The 21,430-nt window shown below is 42.1% G+C and overlaps 1 protein-coding gene across 2 annotated transcripts in view; it reads left to right on the forward strand.

The window, feature by feature from the left end:
* nab1b (NGFI-A binding protein 1b (EGR1 binding protein 1)) overlaps positions 1-21,430 on the forward strand; it is a 40,074-nt gene that overhangs the window by 9,583 nt on the left and 9,061 nt on the right. Inside the window, exons 2-6 of one of the 2 annotated variants that reach the window (XM_058391912.1) lie at positions 1,977-2,720; positions 3,216-3,349; positions 6,313-6,364; positions 18,086-18,205; positions 18,775-18,967. In XM_058391912.1, coding sequence (XP_058247895.1) covers positions 1,980-2,720; positions 3,216-3,349; positions 6,313-6,364; positions 18,086-18,205; positions 18,775-18,967 — 1,240 coding nt within the window. In that variant the 5' untranslated portion in view covers positions 1,977-1,979. Of the gene's footprint in view, positions 1-1,976; positions 2,721-3,215; positions 3,350-6,312; positions 6,365-18,082; positions 18,206-18,774; positions 18,968-21,430 lie in introns of both variants that reach the window. The other variant, XM_058391911.1, reaches the window with a different exon arrangement.

A 21,430-nucleotide genomic window follows, 5' to 3' on the forward strand; every position in this document is an offset into this window, starting at 1 on the left:
CATGGATAAAAGTGAAAGCCACTTTAAGAGCTAGCACTTGTGTTTAGACTCTAGCGTAAAGCCTCGTCTCGGATGTTTTGCTCCAGGCGTATCTGATCTTCTGGGGTGTGTGAGCGACACGCAGGTGATTTGAATAATCTGAACGCTCAGAAGATCCGTGCGTGTAACCCGACCCGCATAAACCCAGACACAAACAACCTTTGCAAGCTAAAAGTCATCAAATGCACGCAAATACGTTTCTACAGGTTTCAACACGGCACTGTTGTTTCACAGAAACCTAAAATGTCATTCCGTCGTTTTCTCAGGAACCGTGATTGAGAAGTCTATCATCTTAAAGACCTTCAGTGACTCTGTAACATTAATGCTAGTCTAAACACATCGCAGACGAGCGAGCGCTGAATCATGATCAACCCCAGACCTTTCGGAACGCAGAGAAATCTGTTCCTGCCAGCCCATAATCTCTAATCCCTCAAATAAATCCGAGACATACAACTTGAAATTGAACGCCGTGACCTCTGGATCCGAGCACGTATCGCTCCACGCCCACACCTCGGAGAGAGGGGGATTCTGGGAAGGCAGCGGGGCCTGAGTGGCGGAGAGCAGGAACAAACACGGCCTGTGCTGCTGTGATGGAGAGTTCCTCCTACGCCTGCTGCAGAGGTGGAGTGTGGTATGCGACTCTCCCAGCAGCTCAGGAGCCTGACAGGCGCTCTCACACTCGCCTCTCATCCATACACACACACACACACACACATTTCTGTCATCCCCCACTGCAATGTGCCACGTTCGAATCCAACTGCTTCATTGTCGTTAACAAATAGAAAGTGAAGTACGGATGGTTGATACGACCAGATGATATCATCACGTGTGCGTTTGATAATATTCACGTTTGCTAATAACCAGTTGTGCAACATTATGAAAGTTGCAATTATGATGATGCAATTCATTTTTTAAAAGTCACTGTTATAAAACATTTATATATTTGTGTTATAAACGTTTGTCATTAGCTTTAAAATCCTTTTGTCATTAGCATTATAAACTTTCAGCTTTAGCTTTATAAAACATTTGTCATTAGTATTAAAAAGGTTTGTCATTAATGTTATAAACTTTCATTATTAGCTTTATAAAGCTTCTCCCAGGCTTGTCCATTTTATTGTAGTATAATGTTCATGTAACATAAATAACAAGCTTCAACAATTTCGGCACAATTTTTATTCATTCATTCATTCATTCATTCATTCATTTTTTGGAGTGGTCTGGTTTCTCCTTGTATATATAACTCTGTATATTTTGCAGAATGTTTACTGTCAGAGTTGCTAGTCAGAATTAGCAAAGGTCAACGCAATTGGAACATTTCTCCGTGCTGTATGTGACTCTCAGTAATATCTCACTATAATAACAAACTCCTTCGTTGTAGTTAGAGCGATATTTCCGCTCTGTATTTATAAAATAAGTGGGAAAAAATGGAAATTTCCCTCACTGCTTGTAAATGAAGTGACACTCTTGGGAATTCCTGCCTCTGGAAGAGGTTCATCCATGTCTGTTAGTCACATTTTAGTTCCATTCGTGAGTCAGGTTTGGGAGACGTCAGGACTCTAGAACAGATTTAAACGGTTGTGTGTTAATTATCTGTAAAGATCGTGTAGAGGATTTGTGGAGGATTTGTGATTCTGGTTAAATTTACATCCTTTATTTCTCTTTAGTGATGATAATCTGCGGTCTCGCCGCTATCCGGTTTGTATTGTGTATTTTTTCTGTGTTGCTGGATTTTGTTTTTCACTCTGTGACCCCTGACCTCCTCAGAGACAGAGATCAGATTAGTGTATGACTCCTCAGGATGAGCAGGGCAGTATGGGTGACTTCACAATAACTCCACTGTCTGTCTTTCTATCACTCTTTCCCTCTGTGGTGTTCCACGCCCTTGCTTGCCGCCTCCTGACCGGGTTTTTGTCCTCTCTTCCTGTCTCTTGGCTCAGGTCATGGCGGCGACTTTGCCCAGGACTCTTGGCGAGTTGCAGCTCTACCGCATCCTGCAGCGGGCCAACCTGCTGTGCTACTACGACGCGTTCATCCAGCAGGGCGGTGACGATGTGCAGCAGCTGTGCGAGGCGGCTGAGGATGAGTTCCTGGAGATCATGGCACTAGTCGGGATGGCCAGCAAACCGCTGCACGTGAGACGCCTCCAGAAAGCTCTGCGTGACTGGGTGACCAACCCGGCACTGTTTAACCAGCCACTCGCTTCACTTCCTGTCTGCAGCATCCCTGTCTACAAACTTCCTGATGGTCCAGTGCTGCCTGTCAAAGTTCCTAAAACAGATCCACCGAAAACCGAAGCAGGCAGTGGGAGCTCCTCGGCCACCGCCTCACCTCTGCAGAGCAGCAACGAACCTCGTTTCTGGGCCGAGCGGAGCCTCTCGCCGGCCGAACTCGGCTCGCCCTCGTCCCCGCTGCCGCGAGACACCCTGGAAGCTCTGGACATCGCTGCTGTCCAGGCCGTCAGCGAGTGTGTAGACAGAATGGCTCGCGCATTACCCAAAAGTGACCCTGCGGAGCTCAGAGAGCAGCTCAAAGCTAACAAGAAGCTCGCCAAAATGATCGGCCACATCTTCGACATGAGCGACGATGACCCGCGCCGGGAGGAGGAGATCCGCAAATACAGCGCCATCTATGGACGCTTCGACTCCAAGAGGAAGGACGGCAAACATCTCACACTCCACGAGGTCGGTCTGGAGCTTTACACCACAGCGCTGATTAATTCTGCGTTCTGATTGGTCAGAAGGTTTTGATTAGATTTATGTTAAGATGGTATAGTTTCCATAGCAACAGGGATGCATACAGTAAGCACAGCGATCCGTAAACACATTAAAAAGTTTATTGAGAAGTTTTCTTGAAGTCATGAGACTTTTATGCAAGGAGTCTCCAGTGTCGGGGGGGGGGGGGGGAGCGTCTCTGTAACGTAACAAGCTGCGTGTAAAAGTAACGAGGACAAAAAGGCACTTCTGTGATCTTTAGTGAATAAAAAAATAATTTATTGTGGTTTATCATCAGTATGAATTTGAGTGATAATTTTGTACTAAACATGTGGACTGAATGACCTTTAGGCCACGCCCTCAGACAGTCAGCTCCACACAGCCGTTACTCCTGCACATGTAGCGATTGTTTATTGTGTGTGTTTTATTATGTTGTGGTGTGTAACTCGACCCTCTGCCCTGCAGCTGACGGTAAACGAGGCAGCGGCTCAGCTCTGTATGAAGGAAGTGGCGTTACTCACGCGCAGGGACGAGTTATTCGGACTCGCTCGCCAGGTCTCCAGAGAGGTCACCTACAAGTACACATACAGGACCAGCAAGTAGGCACACGCCCTCCTAACACACACACACACACACACACACACACACACAAACATACACTCCTCTGCTGAATTCATATAAACAATTATTCATGATTTCATGAACTGTTCAATATATAAACTATAGACTCTCTTCTCTTCTCTTCTTTTTTCTTCTGTACTCTCTTCTGTTTCTTTCATTTCTCTTTTTTCTTTTCCTTTCTTCTTTCTCTTTTTTATGTTTTGCTTTTCACTTTTCTTTTCTTCTCCTATTCTCTTCTATTTTCTTAATTTTTTTCCTTCTGTTCTCTTGTTTCTTGTTTATTCTTTTCTATCTCTTTTTTTGCGTTTCTCTCTCTCTTCTGTCTCTTCTTGCTGTTTTTCCTCTTCTCTTCTCTTCTCTTCTCTTCTCTTCTCTTCTCTTCTCTTCTCTTCTCTTCTCTTCTCTTCTCTTCTCTAAAAATGTTTTGAATTATTTGGAGATAAATGGTGTGATTTAAACACTGGATCATAATCAGTGATAGCAGTGCTTTAGTGTGTGTGTGTGTGTGTGTGTGTGTGTGTGCTCTCATGCTTCACATCAAGTACTTAAATTCCATTTGAGCTTTTAATGAAGCCTATGAAGCAGACTTTAGTGTCCAGGTGCTTCCTGTCCTACACACCTGGCATACCACAGGACGGAAAATTCCACTCCGCTGTTGCGTAATCTCACCTCAGAGCTCGCTCTCGCACTCGCAGAGCTCGCACTCGCACCTTTCTCACTCATCACCGCTGATCTGACTCAAGCAAGTGAAGAAGAGAATAGAGCTCACCTCAAACAGGAGTCAGACCTGGAGTGTGTGTGTGTGTGTGTGTGTGTGAGACAATCATTCCTGAGATGTAACCTAGAAGAGAGCTAAACTTGCAAGTTGAGCAATAGTTACTGAAGCTAACATCGTGAATAAATGCTAACCTAGCATGAGAGTGCTAACATTGTGAGTGAATGCTAACATTGTGAGTGAATGCTAACATAGTGTGAGTGCTAACATTCTGAATAAATGCTAACCAAGCATGAGCATTGTGAGTGAACACTAACATCGTGAGTGAACACTAACCTAGCAAGAGAGTGATAGTTACTGAAGCTAATGTTGTGAGTGTATGCTAACTAGCTAAAGTAGCTGAGATTGTTGGTGTCTGTAGTAAGCGTACGTTGCTAATACAGTTAGCTTACATTTTTCTAATCTAAACTGTCAGTGAAGGTACTATGACGCCAAGCTGATTAGAAATAAACTCTGAGCAAAGTATTTGTGTATAAAATATATAACAGGATTTAGGTTCTTTTTTGAGGAAACTGTTTCTTAGCAGAAGTAAAGAAAAAGTTAGCTAGGCCACACTCATATCGCATCATATCCTGTTCAGTCAGGTCTTTATTATACTGCTTTATGTATTGTATCATATGCATATTGTGTCATATTATATCGTATTGTAACATATAGCATTTTATCATATAGTGTCATATCATATTATATTGTATCATATTGTATCACACCGTATCGTATCGTATAATTTTTTTATAGTATTGTATCATATCATATTGTATAAATCATATTGTATTATATCATACTGCATCGTATCGTATCATATCGTATTGTATCATATCATACCGCACTGTATCGTATCGTATCGTATTGTATCATATCATATTGTATTATATCATACTGCATCGTATCGTATCATATCGTATTGTATCATATCATACTGCACTGTATCGTATCGTATTGTATCATATCATATTGTATTATATCATACTGCATCGTATCGTATCATAACGTATTGTATCGTATCATATCATACCGTATCGTATCATATATCATATCGTATTGTATCGTATCATATCATACTGTATCGTAACGTATCGTATCGTATTGTATCGTATCATATCATACCGTATCGTATCATATATCATATCGTATTGTATCGTATCATATCATACTGTATCATAACGTATCGTATCGTATCGTATCATACCGTATCATATCATACCGTATTGTATCATATCATATCATATCATATCGTGTTGTATCGTATCGTATCATACCATATCGTATCATATTGTATTATATCATATCGTATCGTATCATATCACATCATATCGTATCATATTATATTATATCATATACCGTATTGTATCGTATCATACCGTATCGTATCATATCATACCGTATCGTATCACATCGTATTGTATCATATCTTATTGTACCGTATCATATCATATCATACCATATCGTATCGTATCATATCATACCGTATCGTATCACATTGTATCGTATCGTATCACATTGTATCGTATCATATCTTATTGTACCGTATCATATCTTATTGTACCGTATCGTATCATATCATACCATATCGTATCGTATCATATCATATCATAGAATATTGTATTATGATCGTATCGTATCATATCATGTTGCATCATATTGTATTATATCATATTGCATCGTATCATACCGCATCATGTCGTATCATATTGTATCATGTCGATATTGTATCTTATCGAATCAAATCATATCGTATCAACATATTGTCATATAACATATCGTATAACATATTGTATTGTATCTTTTCATATTGTGTTGTGTCATATCCTATTGAACCGTATTGTATTGTATCATATCATATTGTTTCCTGTCTTGTCTTTGTATCATATCAGCTAATAGTGCATATTGTACATATGATATCATATTGTTTCATAACATTCGATCATATTATATAATAATCTAACAGATTGTATCATATTGTGATGTTGAGACACGAGAGAACCTGTTAGCGTGTAACTTTATAGAGTGTGATTGAAAATTAAATAAAATAAATATAAAAGAGTGTATTATGCACAGAGTTTAATATCCTGTGTGGTAGAAAAGGAGAATGAACTGAACTTTTCAGGAAAATATTTACAGCCGTAACCGAGCAAATGAGTGAATATTCTCTTTTCTCTTGCACAGATCTCGATGTGGAGACAGAGACGAGCCGTCACCGAAGAGAATTAAAACAGAGGTGAGTTGAAATGTTCTTTCTTTCTCATCAGGCTTCCAGTAAAAGTGTTGTGTGCATTCGAGTCATGCCTCTGAGTGAATCACTTTATTACACTCTCGAGCTTCTCGTTAGTGAGGATCACGGTTCAGTCCCGTCGTGTTGCTGGTGTGTAAGCGCTAACCTCTCCGCGATTCGATGCTGGGTGGGTCCTGTGGCTTTTGTTTGTGTAGCTGCGCGTTAAGCCTGCATGTTGAACTTGTGTAGGCGGAGTTCACTGGGATCGGGGATTGCGTGTCACCGTGTGGAGGAAAGGTTACGCTTTGTGAGCAGAGAAGTGAGCAGAGAAACGTCGTACACTCCTTCACCCCACACCTTATGGGCATGTTCGCCCTGCCCTCGCCTGTGTATGTGTGTGTGTGTGTGTGTGTGTGTGTGAGAATCTGTTGAAGAGGTCTTTGTGCACTATAGCAGCTGTCCATTTCTTAAATCATGAGGCATGAGAAACTTTTTTCTTCACACTTTTCATGATTATCAGGATTTTGACCTTTTCAACCTCTTTTCAACACACACCGAACACACACCGAACACACACCAAACACACACCAAACACACAGCAAACACACACACCGAACACACACCAAACACACACACCGAACACACACCAAACACACACACCAAACACACACATTAAGAGATGGGGAATTGGGGGCGGGGGTAGGGAATTGGGGGATGGGGAATTAAGAGATGGGGGATCAAGGGGATGGGGAATTAAGGGATGGGCAATTGAGGGATGGTGGATTGAGGGGATGGGGAATTGGGGGATGGGGGTTAAGGCATGTGGAATTGGGAGATGCACAATTACACATACACAATTAGGTTTAGATTAGAAAAAGCTTGCTTGAAAAAGATAATTCGGTTAAGGTGCAAAGAATCAAAGACATGTTAGTGTAGAAAAGAAATCGAATAATATTGCATTGTATATTGTATCTTATAGTATCATATTCCATTCTATCGTATTGTACTGTACCGTATTATATCACATCGTAACATATCATATTGTATCGTATTGGACTGTATCAGAACTTATCATATTGTATCATATCATTCATATTGTATCGTATCACTTCATAACATATTTATGTTGCACTGTATTCTGTGATGTTGTATCACATTGTATCATAGCTTATCATATTGTATCGCATCACATAGAGTAGTATTATAGAGTAACAGATATTGTTCTATCATATCGTATTGTATTGTATCCTAACTTATAGCTTATATCACAACATATAATATCATGTCATATTGCTTCATATCAATATCGTAGTGTATCATGTCGCATGGCATCACAGTTTATCATATCATATTGCATCACACTCTATCATATCATGTCGTATTGTACCGCATCGAAATAACCTTTAGGGATGAGGAGGTGGTAGCTTAGTGGTTAAGGCATTGGACTACTGATCAGATGTTTCCCAGGTCCATCACGCTGCCACTGCTGGGCCCCTGAGCAAGACCCTTAATGCTCAGTTGTATAAATTGAGATAAAAATGTAAGTCACTCTGGATAAGTGCATCTGCCAAATGCTGTAATTGTAGAATTTGCCATATTGTGTACCTTTTAGTACAATTCTGTCAAGACTTTCTGTAGGCGGAGCCCAGCGAGCGCTGAAGTGATCCCAAATACTCTGTTTAATCCTCTGTCCCAGGTCGTAATGTTTATATAACACACTGTTCAGCTGCATGCTGAGGTTTTACTCGTATCAGACAGGAAGTCCCACCGTGTCCTTAATTACATCACTGTGCGTGTGGATGTGGATATTTACAGACAGTGTTCAGGAACACAGTTTAGTCCTGGGGTCCGTGACGCTCAGCCAGACGTCCCTCTGGTTTCTTATCACGTTTTTACATTAAACCATGGAAAGCCAGGGTTAGATTTATGGTATAAAAATCTGGTAAGTTCTTAACAGTGATAGTTATTGTACATTTTAAATAGAATGTGGTTATTTTTCTTGTTCAGTTTAATAAATACTGAGAGTGATGAAGAGGGTTTTTTAAATTCCTGACTTTATTTTGAAATATTTTTTAAGAGAAAAGCCGTACTGAGAGCGCGTGCTGTACAGAAATATCCTCTGTAATCCCTCTGAGAACGCTGGGCATTACGCAACACTCCCCTTGCGTCATGCTGACAGGCCCGCGCAAGCGTTTAGTTTCATTCATTCTTGGCCGCGTTCACATCTTTCGTCTTTGAAAGAATCTGGTACGGTTTGAAGCGCGGTTTCCTCTCATCTACATACTTACTCATGATCCTCGTCATCACCTGACGCCAGAGCGAATCTGAAACAGCCCCAGCTTTGTAATCTACACCTGAAACGGATTTTCCAGTTTTGTTTTGGTTTTTTTTATTTGTTGTTTAAAGGTTTAATATTGATGAGGCACACACACACACACACACACACACGTCTCTTCTGTTTTTGTCTGGCCTCAATGCTACACACACACAAACTCACAAACACACACACACACACACACATGCACGCACCCAGCCACACCAGTGAGAATGAGCTGCTCACCCACACACACACACACACACACACACTCAGAGGCAAGGTCCAATCGAGCTCATTTCACTCGCCTACCCCATTGCTTCTTGAGACAGATGTGACATCATTACGTGGGCGCACTTGGAATCACCCACGCCCATGCATTTGCGCAGATAGTGCAACAAAAAGAAAGAAAGAAAGGGCTGAACCTGATTGTACATGCACGCACACACACACACACACACACACACCTTTGTTAGGTAGGTCAGGGGTATCTGTTTTGTCACGCACTCTTAGTGGAAAGAAATTCCTCTTTGTTTTCTGAGAAGGAGTGGACTGACCCTGGAAAGCCCATTATGTTTTTTTTTTTCAATTAAACTACGATTAACCGTAAGAATGAAGCGTAATGTGAAATCCACCTCTGGCTTTGTGTTGGTGAAGTATGACAGATGTGTAAAATACATGATGTGATGTAAGCCACCCTCTCCTCTGAAATGATTCCACTTTGTCAAAATGACGCAGAGACGTGGGCGGAGACGTACGTAAATACTTAAAAACAACAAAATTAAAATAAATTTTAAAAAAAACACGTTCAGGAGGAAGTATGCCTGTGGCTAAACAATCCTTGAAGCGAAATCCATAGTAAAATAGTTGGAAGATGGTTTGCAGTCATGAGGGTTGAAGTAAATTAATTAAAAATCATTTTAAAAAGATAATAAATAATCCAATTAAATAAAAGCTGCGAAAGCCAAAGTGGGGGTGCACAAATTTTTGCATGGCATATTAACAGAGAAATAAAACTTAAAAAACATTGTAATTATAATCTGTTAACTCGTGAAATGTTTACATTTATCTTGGACAATTTATTACGAATGTATAAATTAATTGATTAATTAATTGATTATTTTTTTTTAAATATACATTTTAAATATTTTTTCATTTTAAAGTTCTTTCTTAAAAAAAAAACAAAAAAACTTCGATGAGCTGCATGCTTTAAAAAATCTAGTTTTAATATATAATTTTTTATTATATATTATATATATTTTATAGTTACTTTTTTAATAAATAGTTGTTATTTAATAAATAGTTCTCATTTAATCTTAAAAATTAAATAAATAAAACAAAAAAAAAACAAATAAATAAATACTGTGTTTACATTTTTCTTTTTTAGATTGATGTTTTTAATTTGAAAAAAAAAAGAAATAAATAAATATTTACTTTACTTGTAGTATTGCTTTACATGGATTCCATATTCATATCAATTCATCATTTTTTTGTTAATTAATTTTTTTATTACTTGCATGTTAAAAACAAGTATAAATAAATATTTCAATGTCGCTGTTAATTTAAGCTTTTTGAAACAGTTTTATAGCTTGAACACTGAAGACTGAACACATCTGAATATTATATTTAAAAAATTAAAGACTAGAATTTTTTTTTAAAAAATGAAAGTGTAAATGACTCAGACTTTCGTAGTTGGAGAGTTTAAGACTTTATGGAAACCTCGTCTGGGTGAAACCCTCAGTGCAGAGGTGTGAAAAACCACCAGGAGTGTGTACTGAATGTGTAGAGTGTGTGTGTGTGTGTAGACTGTACTGATAGTGTACTGATTGTAGATTGTGTGTGTATTGAGTGTGTAGACTAGTAATAGTATACTGCGTGTGTAGAGTGTGTGTGCAGAGTGTGTACTGAGTGTGTGTGCAGAGTGTGTACTGAGTGTGTACTGAGTGCGTACTGAGTGCGTACTGAGTGCGTACTGAGTGTGTACTGAGTGTGTACTGAGTGTGTAGAGTGTGTGTGCTGAGTGTGTAGAGTGTGTGTGCTGAGTGTGTAGAGTGTGTGTGCTGAGTGTGTGCTGAGTGTGTGCTGAGTGTGTACTGAGTGCGTACTGAGTGTGTAGAGTGTGTGTGCTGAGTGTGTACTGAGTGTGTAGAGTGTGTGTGCTGAGTGTGTACTGAGTGTGTGCTGAGTGTGTAGAGTGTGTGTGCTGAGTGTGTACTGAGTGTGTGCTGAGTGTGTACTGAGTGTGTAGAGTGTGTGTGCAGAGTGTGTACTGAGTGTGTACTGAGTGTGTACTGAGTGTGTAGAGTGTGTGTGCAGAGTGTGTACTGCGTGTGTAGAGTGTGTGTGCAGAGTGTGTACTGAGTGTGTAGAGTGTGTGTGCTGAGTGTGTGCTGAGTGTGTACTGAGTGTGGAGAGTGTGTGTGCTGAGTGTGTACTGAGTGTGTACTGAGTGTGTAGAGTGTGTGTGCTGAGTGTGTACTGAGTGTGTACTGAGTGTGTAGAGTGTGTGTGCTGAGTGTGTACTGAGTGTGTACTGAGTGTGTACTGAGTGTGTACTGAGTGTGTAGAGTGTGTGTGCTGAGTGTGTACTGAGTGTGTACTGAATGTGTAGAGTGTGTGTGTGTGTGTGTGTGTAGACTGTACTGATAGTGTACTGATTGTAGATTGTGTGTGTATTGAGTGTGTAGACTAGTAATAGTATACTGCGTGTGTAGAGTGTGTGTGCAGAGTGTGTACTGAGTGTGTGTGCAGAGTGTGTACTGAGTGTGTACTGAGTGCGTACTGAGTGCGTACTGAGTGTGTACTGAGTGTGTACTGAGTGTGTACTGAGTGTGTACTGAGTGTGTAGAGTGTGTGTGCTGAGTGTGTAGAGTGTGTGTGCTGAGTGTGTAGAGTGTGTGTGCTGAGTGTGTGCTGAGTGTGTGCTGAGTGTGTACTGAGTGCGTACTGAGTGTGTAGAGTGTGTGTGCTGAGTGTGTACTGAGTGTGTAGAGTGTGTGTGCTGAGTGTGTACTGAGTGTGTGCTGAGTGTGTAGAGTGTGTGTGCTGAGTGTGTACTGAGTGTGTGCTGAGTGTGTACTGAGTGTGTAGAGTGTGTGTGCAGAGTGTGTACTGAGTGTGTACTGAGTGTGTACTGAGTGTGTAGAGTGTGTGTGCAGAGTGTGTACTGCGTGTGTAGAGTGTGTGTGCAGAGTGTGTACTGAGTGTGTAGAGTGTGTGTGCTGAGTGTGTGCTGAGTGTGTACTGAGTGTGTAGAGTGTGTGTGCTGAGTGTGTACTGAGTGTGTACTGAGTGTGTAGAGTGTGTGTGCTGAGTGTGTACTGAGTGTGTACTGAGTGTGTAGAGTGTGTGTGCTGAGTGTGTACTGAGTGTGTACTGAGTGTGTACTGAGTGTGTAGAGTGTGTGTGCTGAGTGTGTACTGAGTGTGTACTGAGTGTGTAGAGTGTGTGTGCTGAGTGTGTACTGAGTGTGGAGAGTGTGTACTGAGTGTGTATTGAGTGTGGAGAGTGTGTATTGAGTGTGTAGACTGTGTACTGAGTGTGGAGAGTGTGTATTGAGTGTGTACTGAGTGTGGAGAGTGTGTATTGAGTGTGGAGAGTGTGTACTGAGTGTGGAGAGTGTGTACTGAGTGTGGAGAGTGTGTACTGAGTGTGGAGAGTGTGTACTGAGTGTGGAGAGTGTGTATTGAGTGTGTAGACTGTGTACTGAGTGTGGAGAGTGTGTATTGAGTGTGTACTGAGTGTGGAGAGTGTGTATTGAGTGTGGAGAGTGTGTACTGAGTGTGTAGAGTGTGTACTGAGTGTGGAGAGTGTGTATTGAGTGTGGAGAGTGTGTACTGAGTGTGGAGAGTGTGTACTGAGTGTGGAGAGTGTGTATTGAGTGTGGAGAGTGTGTACTGAGTGTGGAGAGTGTGTACTGAGTGTGGAGAGTGTGTATTGAGTGTGGAGAGTGTGTACTGAGTGTGGAGAGTGTGTACTGAGTGTGGAGAGTGTGTACTGAGTGTGGAGAGTGTGTATTGAGTGTGGAGAGTGTGTATTGAGTGTGGAGAGTGTGTACTGAGTGTGTATTGAGTGTGGAGAGTGTGTATTGAGTGTGGAGAGTGTGTACTGAGTGTGGAGAGTGTGTATTGAGTGTGGAGAGTGTGTACTGAGTGTGGAGAGTGTGTACTGAGTGTGGAGAGTGTGTATTGAGTGTGGAGAGTGTGTACTGAGTGTGGAGAGTGTGTATTGAGTGTGGAGAGTGTGTACTGAGTGTGGAGAGTGTGTATTGAGTGTGGAGAGTGTGTACTGAGTGTGGAGAATGTGTACTGAGTGTGTAGAGTGTGTATTGAGTGTGGAGAGTGTGTACTGAGTGTGGAGAGTGTGTACTGAGTGTGGAGAGTGTGTATTGAGTGTGGAGAGTGTGTACTGAGTGTGTAGAGTGTGTATTGAGTGTGGAGAGTGTGTACTGAGTGTGGAGAGTGTGTACTGAGTGTGGAGAGTGTGTATTGAGTGTGGAGAGTGTGTACTGAGTGTGGAGAGTGTGTATTGAGTGTGGAGAGTGTGTATTGAGTGTGGAGAGTGTGTATTGAGTGTGGAGAGTGTGTACTGAGTGTGTATTGAGTGTGGAGAGTGTGTATTGAGTGTGGAGAGTGTGTACTGAGTGTGTAGAGTGTGTACTGAGTGTGTAGAGTGTGTACTGAGTGTGGAGAGTGTGTATTGAGTGTGGAGAGTGTGTACTGAGTGTGGAGAGTGTGTACTGAGTGTGGAGAGTGTGTATTGAGTGTGGAGAGTGTGTATTGAGTGTGGAGAGTGTGTACTGAGTGTGGAGAGTGTGTACTGAGTGTGGAGAGTGTGTATTGAGTGTGGAGAGTGTGTACTGAGTGTGGAGAGTGTGTACTGAGTGTGGAGAGTGTGTATTGAGTGTGGAGAGTGTGTACTGAGTGTGGAGAGTGTGTACTGAGTGTGTTGTGTGTGTTCTGAGTGTGTAGAGTGTGTATTGAGTGTGGAGAGTGTGTACTGAGTGTGTAGAGTGTGTAGAGTGTGTACTGAGTGTGTAGAGTGTGTACTGAGTGTGTAGAGTGTGTATTGAGTGTGGAGAGTGTGTACTGAGTGTGGAGAGTGTGTATTGAGTGTGGAGAGTGTGTATTGAGTGTGTAGAGTGTGTACTGAGTGTGTAGAGTGTGTACTGAGTGTGTAGAATGTGTACTGAGTGTGGAGAGTGTGTACTGAGTGTGGAGAGTGTGTACTGAGTGTGGAGAATGTGTACTGAGTGTGGAGAGTGTGTACTGAGTGTGGAGAGTGTGTATTGAGTGTGGAGAGTGTGTACTGAGTGTGGAGAGTGTGTATTGAGTGTGGAGAGTGTGTACTGAGTGTGGAGAGTGTGTATTGAGTGTGTAGAGTGTGTACTGAGTGTGTAGAGTGTGTACTGAGTGTGTAGAGTGTGTACTGAGTGTGGAGAGTGTGTACTGAGTGTGGAGAGTGTGTACTGAGTGTGGAGAATGTGTACTGAGTGTGGAGAGTGTGTATTGAGTGTGGAGAGTGTGTACTGAGTGTGGAGAGTGTGTATTGAGTGTGGAGAGTGTGTACTGAGTGTGGAGAGTGTGTATTGAGTGTGGAGAGTGTGTATTGAGTGTGTAGAGTGTGTACTGAGTGTGTAGAGTGTGTACTGAGTGTGTAGAATGTGTACTGAGTGTGGAGAGTGTGTACTGAGTGTGGAGAGTGTGTACTGAGTGTGGAGAGTGTGTACTGAGTGTGGAGAGTGTGTACTGAGTGTGGAGAGTGTGTATTGAGTGTGGAGAGTGTGTACTGAGTGTGGAGAGTGTGTATTGAGTGTGGAGAGTGTGTACTGAGTGTGGAGAGTGTGTATTGAGTGTGGAGAGTGTGTACTGAGTGTGGAGAGTGTGTATTGAGTGTGGAGAGTGTGTATTGAGTGTGGAGAATGTGTACTGAGTGTGGAGAGTGTGTACTGAGTGTGGAGAGTGTGTATTGAGTGTGGAGAGTGTGTACTGAGTGTGGAGAGTGTGTACTGAGTGTGGAGAGTGTGTACTGAGTGTGGAGAGTGTGTACTGAGTGTGGAGAGTGTGTATTGAGTGTGGAGAGTGTGTATTGAGTGTGGAGAGTGTGTACTGAGTGTGTAGAGTGTGTATTGAGTGTGGAGAGTGTGTATTGAGTGTGGAGAGTGTGTACTGAGTGTGGAGAGTGTGTACTGAGTGTGGAGAGTGTGTACTGAGTGTGGAGAGTGTGTACTGAGTGTGGAGAGTGTGTATTGAGTGTGGAGAGTGTGTATTGAGTGTGTAGAGTGTGTACTGAGTGTGGAGAGTGTGTACTGAGTGTGGAGCGTGTGTATTGAGTGTGGAGAGTGTGTACTGAGTGTGTACTGAGTGTGTAGAGTGTGTACTGAGTGTGTAGAGTGTGTACTGAGTGTGTACTGAGTGTGGAGAGTGTGTACTGAGTGTGGAGAGTGTGTATTGAGTGTGGAGAGTGTGTACTGAGTGTGGAGAGTGTGTACTGAGTGTGTACTGAGTGTGGAGAGTGTGTACTGAGTGTGGAGATTGTGTACTGAGTGTGGAGAGTGTGTACTGAGTGTGGAGAGTGTGTATTGAGTGTGTAGAGTGTGTACTGAGTGTGGAGAGTGTGTATTGAGTGTGGAGAGTGTGTACTGAGTGTGGAGAGTGTGTACTGAGTGTGGAGAGTGTGTATTGAGTGTGGAGAGTGTGTATTGAGTGTGGAGAGTGTGTATTGAGTGTGGAGAGTGTGTATTGAGTGTGGAGAGTGTGTATTGAGTGTGGAGAGTGTGTACTGAGTGTGTTGTGTGTGTTCTGAGTGTACTGAGTGTGTAGAGTGTGTATTGAGTGTGGAGAGTGTGTACTGAGTGTGTTGTGTGTGTTCTGAGTGTACTGAGTGTGTAGAGTGTGTATTGAGTGTGGAGAGTGTGTACTGAGTGTGGAGAGTGTGTACTGAGTGTGGAGAGTGTGTATTGAGTGTGGAGAGTGTGTATTGAGTGTGGAGAATGTGTACTGAGTGTGGAGAGTGTGTACTGAGTGTGTAGAGTGTGTATTGAGTGTGGAGAGTGTGTACTGAGTGTGAAGAGTGTGTACTGAGTGTGGAGAGTGTGTACTGAGTGTGGAGAGTGTGTACTGAGTGTGGAGAGTGTGTACTGAGTGTGGAGAGTGTGTATTGAGTGTGGAGAGTGTGTACTGAGTGTGGAGAGTGTATACTGAGTGTGGAGAGTGTGTATTGAGTGTGGAGAGTGTGTATTGAGTGTGGAGAGTGTGTATTGAGTGTGGAGAGTGTGTACTGAGTGTGGAGAGTGTGTACTGAGTGTGGAGAGTGTGTACTGAGTGTGGAGAGTGTGTACTGAGTGTGTATTGAGTGTGGAGAGTGTGTACTGAGTGTGGAGAGTGTGTACTGAGTGTGTATTGAGTGTGGAGAGTGTGTACTGAGTGTGGAGAGTGTGTATTGAGTGTGGAGAGTGTGTACTGAGTGTGGAGAGTGTGTATTGAGTGTGTATTGAGTGTGGAGAGTGTGTACTGAGTGTGGAGAGTGTGTACTGAGTGTGGAGAGTGTGTATTGAGTGTGTACTGAGTGTGTACTGAGTGTGTAGAGTGTGTACTGAGTGTGGAGAGTGTGTATTGAGTGTGGAGAGTGTGTACTGAGTGTGTATTGAGTGTGGAGAGTGTGTACTGAGTGTGGAGAGTGTGTATTGAGTGTGGAGAGTGTGTACTGAGTGTGGAGAGTGTGTACTGAGTGTGGAGAGTGTGTATTGAGTGTGGAGAGTGTGTACTGAGTGTGTATTGAGTGTGGAGAGTGTGTACTGAGTGTGGAGAGTGTGTACTGAGTGTGGAGAGTGTGTACTGAGTGTGGAGAGTGTGTATTGAGTGTGGAGAGTGTGTATTGAGTGTGGAGAGTGTGTACTGAGTGTGGAGAGTGTGTATTGAGTGTGGAGAGTGTGTACTGAGTGTGAAGAGTGTGTACTGAGTGTGGAGAGTGTGTATTGAGTGTGGAGAGTGTGTACTGAGTTTGGAGAGTGTGTATTGAGTGTGGAGAGTGTGTATTGAGTGTGGAGAGTGTGTATTGAGTGTGGAGAGTGTGTATTGAGTGTGGAGAGTGTGTACTGAGTGTGAAGAGTGTGTACTGAGTGTGGAGAGTGTGTATTGAGTGTGGAGAGTGTGTACTGAGTTTGGAGAGTGTGTATTGAGTGTGGAGAGTGTGTATTGAGTGTGGAGAGTGTGTATTGAGTGTGGAGAGTGTGTATTGAGTGTGGAGAGTGTGTACTGAGTTTGGAGAGTGTGTATTGAGTGTGGAGAGTGTGTATTGAGTGTGGAGAGTGTGTATTGAGTGTGGAGAGTGTGTACTGAGTGTGGAGAGTGTGTACTGAGTGTGGAGAGTGTGTACTGAGTGTGGAGAGTGTGTACTGAGTGTGGAGAGTGTGTACTGAGTGTGGAGAGTGTGTACTGAGTGTGTATTGAGTGTGGAGAGTGTGTAATGAGTGTGGAGAGTGTGTACTGAGTGTGTATTGAGTGTGGAGAGTGTGTAATGAGTGTGGAGAGTGTGTACTGAGTGTGGAGAGTGTGTACTGAGTGTGTACTGAGTGTGGAGAGTGTGTACTGAGTGTGTATTGAGTGTGGAGAGTGTGTACTGAGTGTGGAGAGTGTGTACTGAGTGTGGAGAGTGTGTACTGAGTGTGGAGAGTGTGTACTGAGTGTGTCTCTTAGCAGTGATGTGTGAAAAGAAAAAGCCCTGAATTTTTTTTTTTTGATGTCAGTAAAAGCCAAAAGGCTGAGGCGTGTCTCAGTGACATCATCGCCACCTCACCGCCTCACTGCCTCACCCCCGCCCTGGGCCTGCGTCACTACTGCAGCTATGAGTGAGCGAGAGAAACCCAGTGTCTTTACCCTCCACACACACACACACACACAGCCCACGCTGACAGAGAGAAGGTGTCTTTTGTGCTCGATCGTCATGGCAACCTGAGTGTCAACATTAGACAAGTGGAGCCTCACCTCGGGAGTAATTTGGAGTGAGCGATAAAACTTGTCATGCAAACCTCCTTCTTGAGCAGGATCACACCTCCTTAAAGTGGTTTAGCACGTGTGTGTGTGTGTGTGAGTGTGTGTGAGTGAGTGTTTCATCATCCCGAGCATTAACACCTAGTCATGTGCAATCTCTGACTTTTAGTTGCATGACAGAACATGGCTCACATCGTATAGAACTCTTCTGAAGGAAAATAATCAATGACGATTAACGAGTTCTGTTCCAGAATGCTTTTTTATCCATTTATAGCTACTTTCCCTACAGTGTGTATTACAGCAGCAGTACACACTCCACCCCGATGATGTGTTGTAGGTTCGGCTCTGACACTGGAGACTCCTTCCATCCCTGTTGCACGTGTCCTCCGTAACCGAGCCGTGTTTGTGTTTTTCTCTCAGCAGGAAGGCTTTTTCGACCTGCAGGAGGCGCTACAGGCCATCCATATGCGACAGGAGAGTCTGCGAGAGCAGCTGAATCAGGCTCGCTCCAAGGGAGAGGAAACACTCACACGAAACATCCAGGTGTGTGTCTGTTTTGTGTGTGTGTGTGTGTGTGTAACGTCACAAACATTTCTAAATTGAACCAAAATGTATTTAATACTAATTAAAAATAAATCATGAATTATTACAATTTAATCATAAATTTTAAAATATATTTAACAAAAAAATATGAAAGTGTTTCCTTAATGTTTTTAAAACAATCAGCTGAGCATCATTTAAACATTTAAATATATAAAAATTATTTAATAATTTTTTTGAATGGCATTTCTCAATAAAAACAGCATATCGCGTGACTTTATGATGATAATAAAATGAGCCCCGTCCAAACATTTACCTCAGAAATATTTTCGCTTCTCTACGGTTACGTTCGCAGAGAAATGTACAAAGTGTTTGTTTCTAATCTTCTGCATAAAAACTCATCAATCCCCTCAGGATCCTGCGTTTCTCCTCCATACATCCGGTCCTCTTTCTGGAAATTTCCATATGGTGCTAATGATCAGTGAGACGTCTGGATTAATGAACACATGACTGCTTGTTCTCTTTAATCAGGAGTTTCCTTTTTTTATAATGTGTGTGTGTGTGTGTTCCAGGTACAGCTGGAGCGTCTCTTGGCTAAACAGATGGAGATTTTGCACGATGCAGCGGCGCAGGACAGGCTACAGGCTCTGGAGTGGCGCGTTCCTCCCAGCGCCTTCAAACACCACGGCGACTCGCACAATGCTAACTCTAACGCTAATGCTAACGGAGTGCAGAGCAGTGCCGATAAACACGCCGAGCAGCACGGTCAGTCCCACCCACACACTTCCTCTTCTTTATCACTTTTATAAAGAAATTTAGATTTCTGCCATTATCTTCTGAATGGGTGGAAAATGGGCGGGGCTTGCTAATCTATCTAGCCACCACTTTTATATATTTCTATAATATAATATTCACCTGGTAGTTACCGTGTTTAGGGTGATTCGTTCGAGCATTAATCGCAGCTCTTCCTCGTCAACGCGATACGGTGCTGTGCTAATCGGAGGTTAGCGTTTCAGGTGAAAGTCGAGAGCCGACTCACGAGAAGTGAAGTGCATTACTTATTACATTACAAGTATCTGTATCATTATTCATCTATCTCCATATATCTCCACTACGAAGCAAACTATCCTTCTTTCTTTTCTTTTTCACAATATTTGCGAAGCAGCTTCTGGAGTTTATGTGCTTTTATTGTGGAAAATGACTTCATAAAACCCCAAACGCAGGATTCTTCTCTTAAATATGTAGAAAAAGAAAGCTGTCCTCATGATCCACACATCTGAACGGAAGTTAGCATGACCGAGTGGTGCATCCCGCCAGTTAGCTGCCAATCCTAGGCTTCTGTGAGCCGGTGTATGCGGAAGAGGGTAGATTGCTGCTTTCTTCCGAGTGTCTTAGAAAAAATCGTTGTAGCTGGATTCACGAGTCTCGGAGGAAGCATGTGCTGTGATAGAGTAGAGCTGTCTGGAGGATTAGCCAAGACTAAAATTAGAAGGAAAGTAAACAGAAAATCTTGTCCAGTTTAGGAGAAAACAGCAGTGATTTGTTTAGGAGTCAAAAGAATCGACTCTTACTGAGTCAAAAGATCTGATTCACTGAACTGAGCAGGAATTCCCGTTATCACTAATCAGTTACTAATCTAGCTTATATAGGTGTGTGTGTGTGTGAAGGTACACAGTTTTTATTCTTCACATATTTCCTAGAAATGAAGGAAGTGAAAGCGAGGGTCAGCGGAAAGCGCCGGCGCGTTGGAGGAATCTGTCAGGATTGATGGAACGCCCACCTGAAGTGGATGTGTTAAGGAGCTGTTGTTGTGTCGTTCTTGTTGTCGGTGGTGGTGCTGATGGTTTGGCAGCTTGCATCACCTGCGCCTCACTTTTTTTGCGCTCTCTCTTTCTTCGTCTCTCTCTCTCTCTCTCTCTCTCTCTCTCCATCTCTCTCTCTCTTTCTGTTTTTCTCTTTCATTTCTGCGAGGCTCATTTGGCAGCTGTGTGTGGAGGCGGACGTGTGGGAGTCAGGAGGATGATGAAGATGATGATGATGATGATGGGGGTTGGGTGGAGGTGGAGTTGTGAGGAACAGTAAACGCTGGGTTTCACTCATAATCTCACATCTGGAATCACAGTTCTGAAAAGCCACCATGATTTTTTTAAAAATGGTGAAAAATCCCGTCCTCGGGTTTACACCCCGTGGTGGAGTGATGACCCGAGGTCAGTGCTTGACCACCGCAAAACCTCAAAACCGCTCAGAATCCTTCCTGCCTACGAACCTCAAACATGACACTGAGCCGCTAGTTTATTAGGAGCGCTTATCTGCAGGTCCATAAGTAATGGCGCCCTTCATGAGAATCAATGGAGAAAACTTTAATAATTTTGTTTTTTAACAGAAAGTGTAATTAAAATTAAGAACTAGTGAAGTGGGCGGAAAGCTTGGGAGGAAAATGTGATTTAAAAAGTTAAAAAGTAACTAATTAATTTGTTTGCAGTTGTTTGACTATTTAAAATATAATAATAATAATAATAATAATAATCATCATCATCATCATAATTATTATTATTACTATTATTATTATTATTGTTGTTGTTTTTATTAATAATAATAATAATAATAATAATAATAATAATCATGATGATGATGATTATATTTTATTTATTATTTTATTCATAATAATAATAATAATAAACAATAATATGAAGTGCTATTATTTAAAACAAATAAATAAAAATGCAAAAATAATCTTGAAATGCTATAAAAAATCTGAAATTTGAAATATTTATACTAATATTATGTTAATATTATTATGTAATATTAAATGCTTTTAAGCATTTCAAAATGCTATTTTTCAATAATATTTCTAGTTATTTTTTAGTTATTACAGTATTGTGTCATTTTCTGTAGATAATCATCCTTCCACGTGATGTCATCCATCCTCACCAGTCTGTGTTCTGACTAAACCCCGCCCCCACAGCGGTGTGCTAACACCACCATGCTTTAGAGCAGGGATTAAAAGCCCCGCCCTTTTCTCCTTCATGCATAGTGCTGACCATTACAGTCTAACAGATGCGGGTTCGATTCATCTGAGCAGAGAAAACTCCTCCAGAAGCCTCCTTGCTTTCATGGCTGCTTTTCAGGCCATGGTGGAGGTCTCTGTGTGTACATCTGTGGCACCTGATGCCTCGAGCTCCTTCACCCAGTTCTTGATGATCTTCATTCATCCCTGGAGGTTCATTT

This window comes from Hemibagrus wyckioides, linkage group LG06 (genome assembly GCF_019097595.1).
Source record: "Hemibagrus wyckioides isolate EC202008001 linkage group LG06, SWU_Hwy_1.0, whole genome shotgun sequence".
Lineage (NCBI taxonomy): Eukaryota > Metazoa > Chordata > Actinopteri > Siluriformes > Bagridae > Hemibagrus > Hemibagrus wyckioides.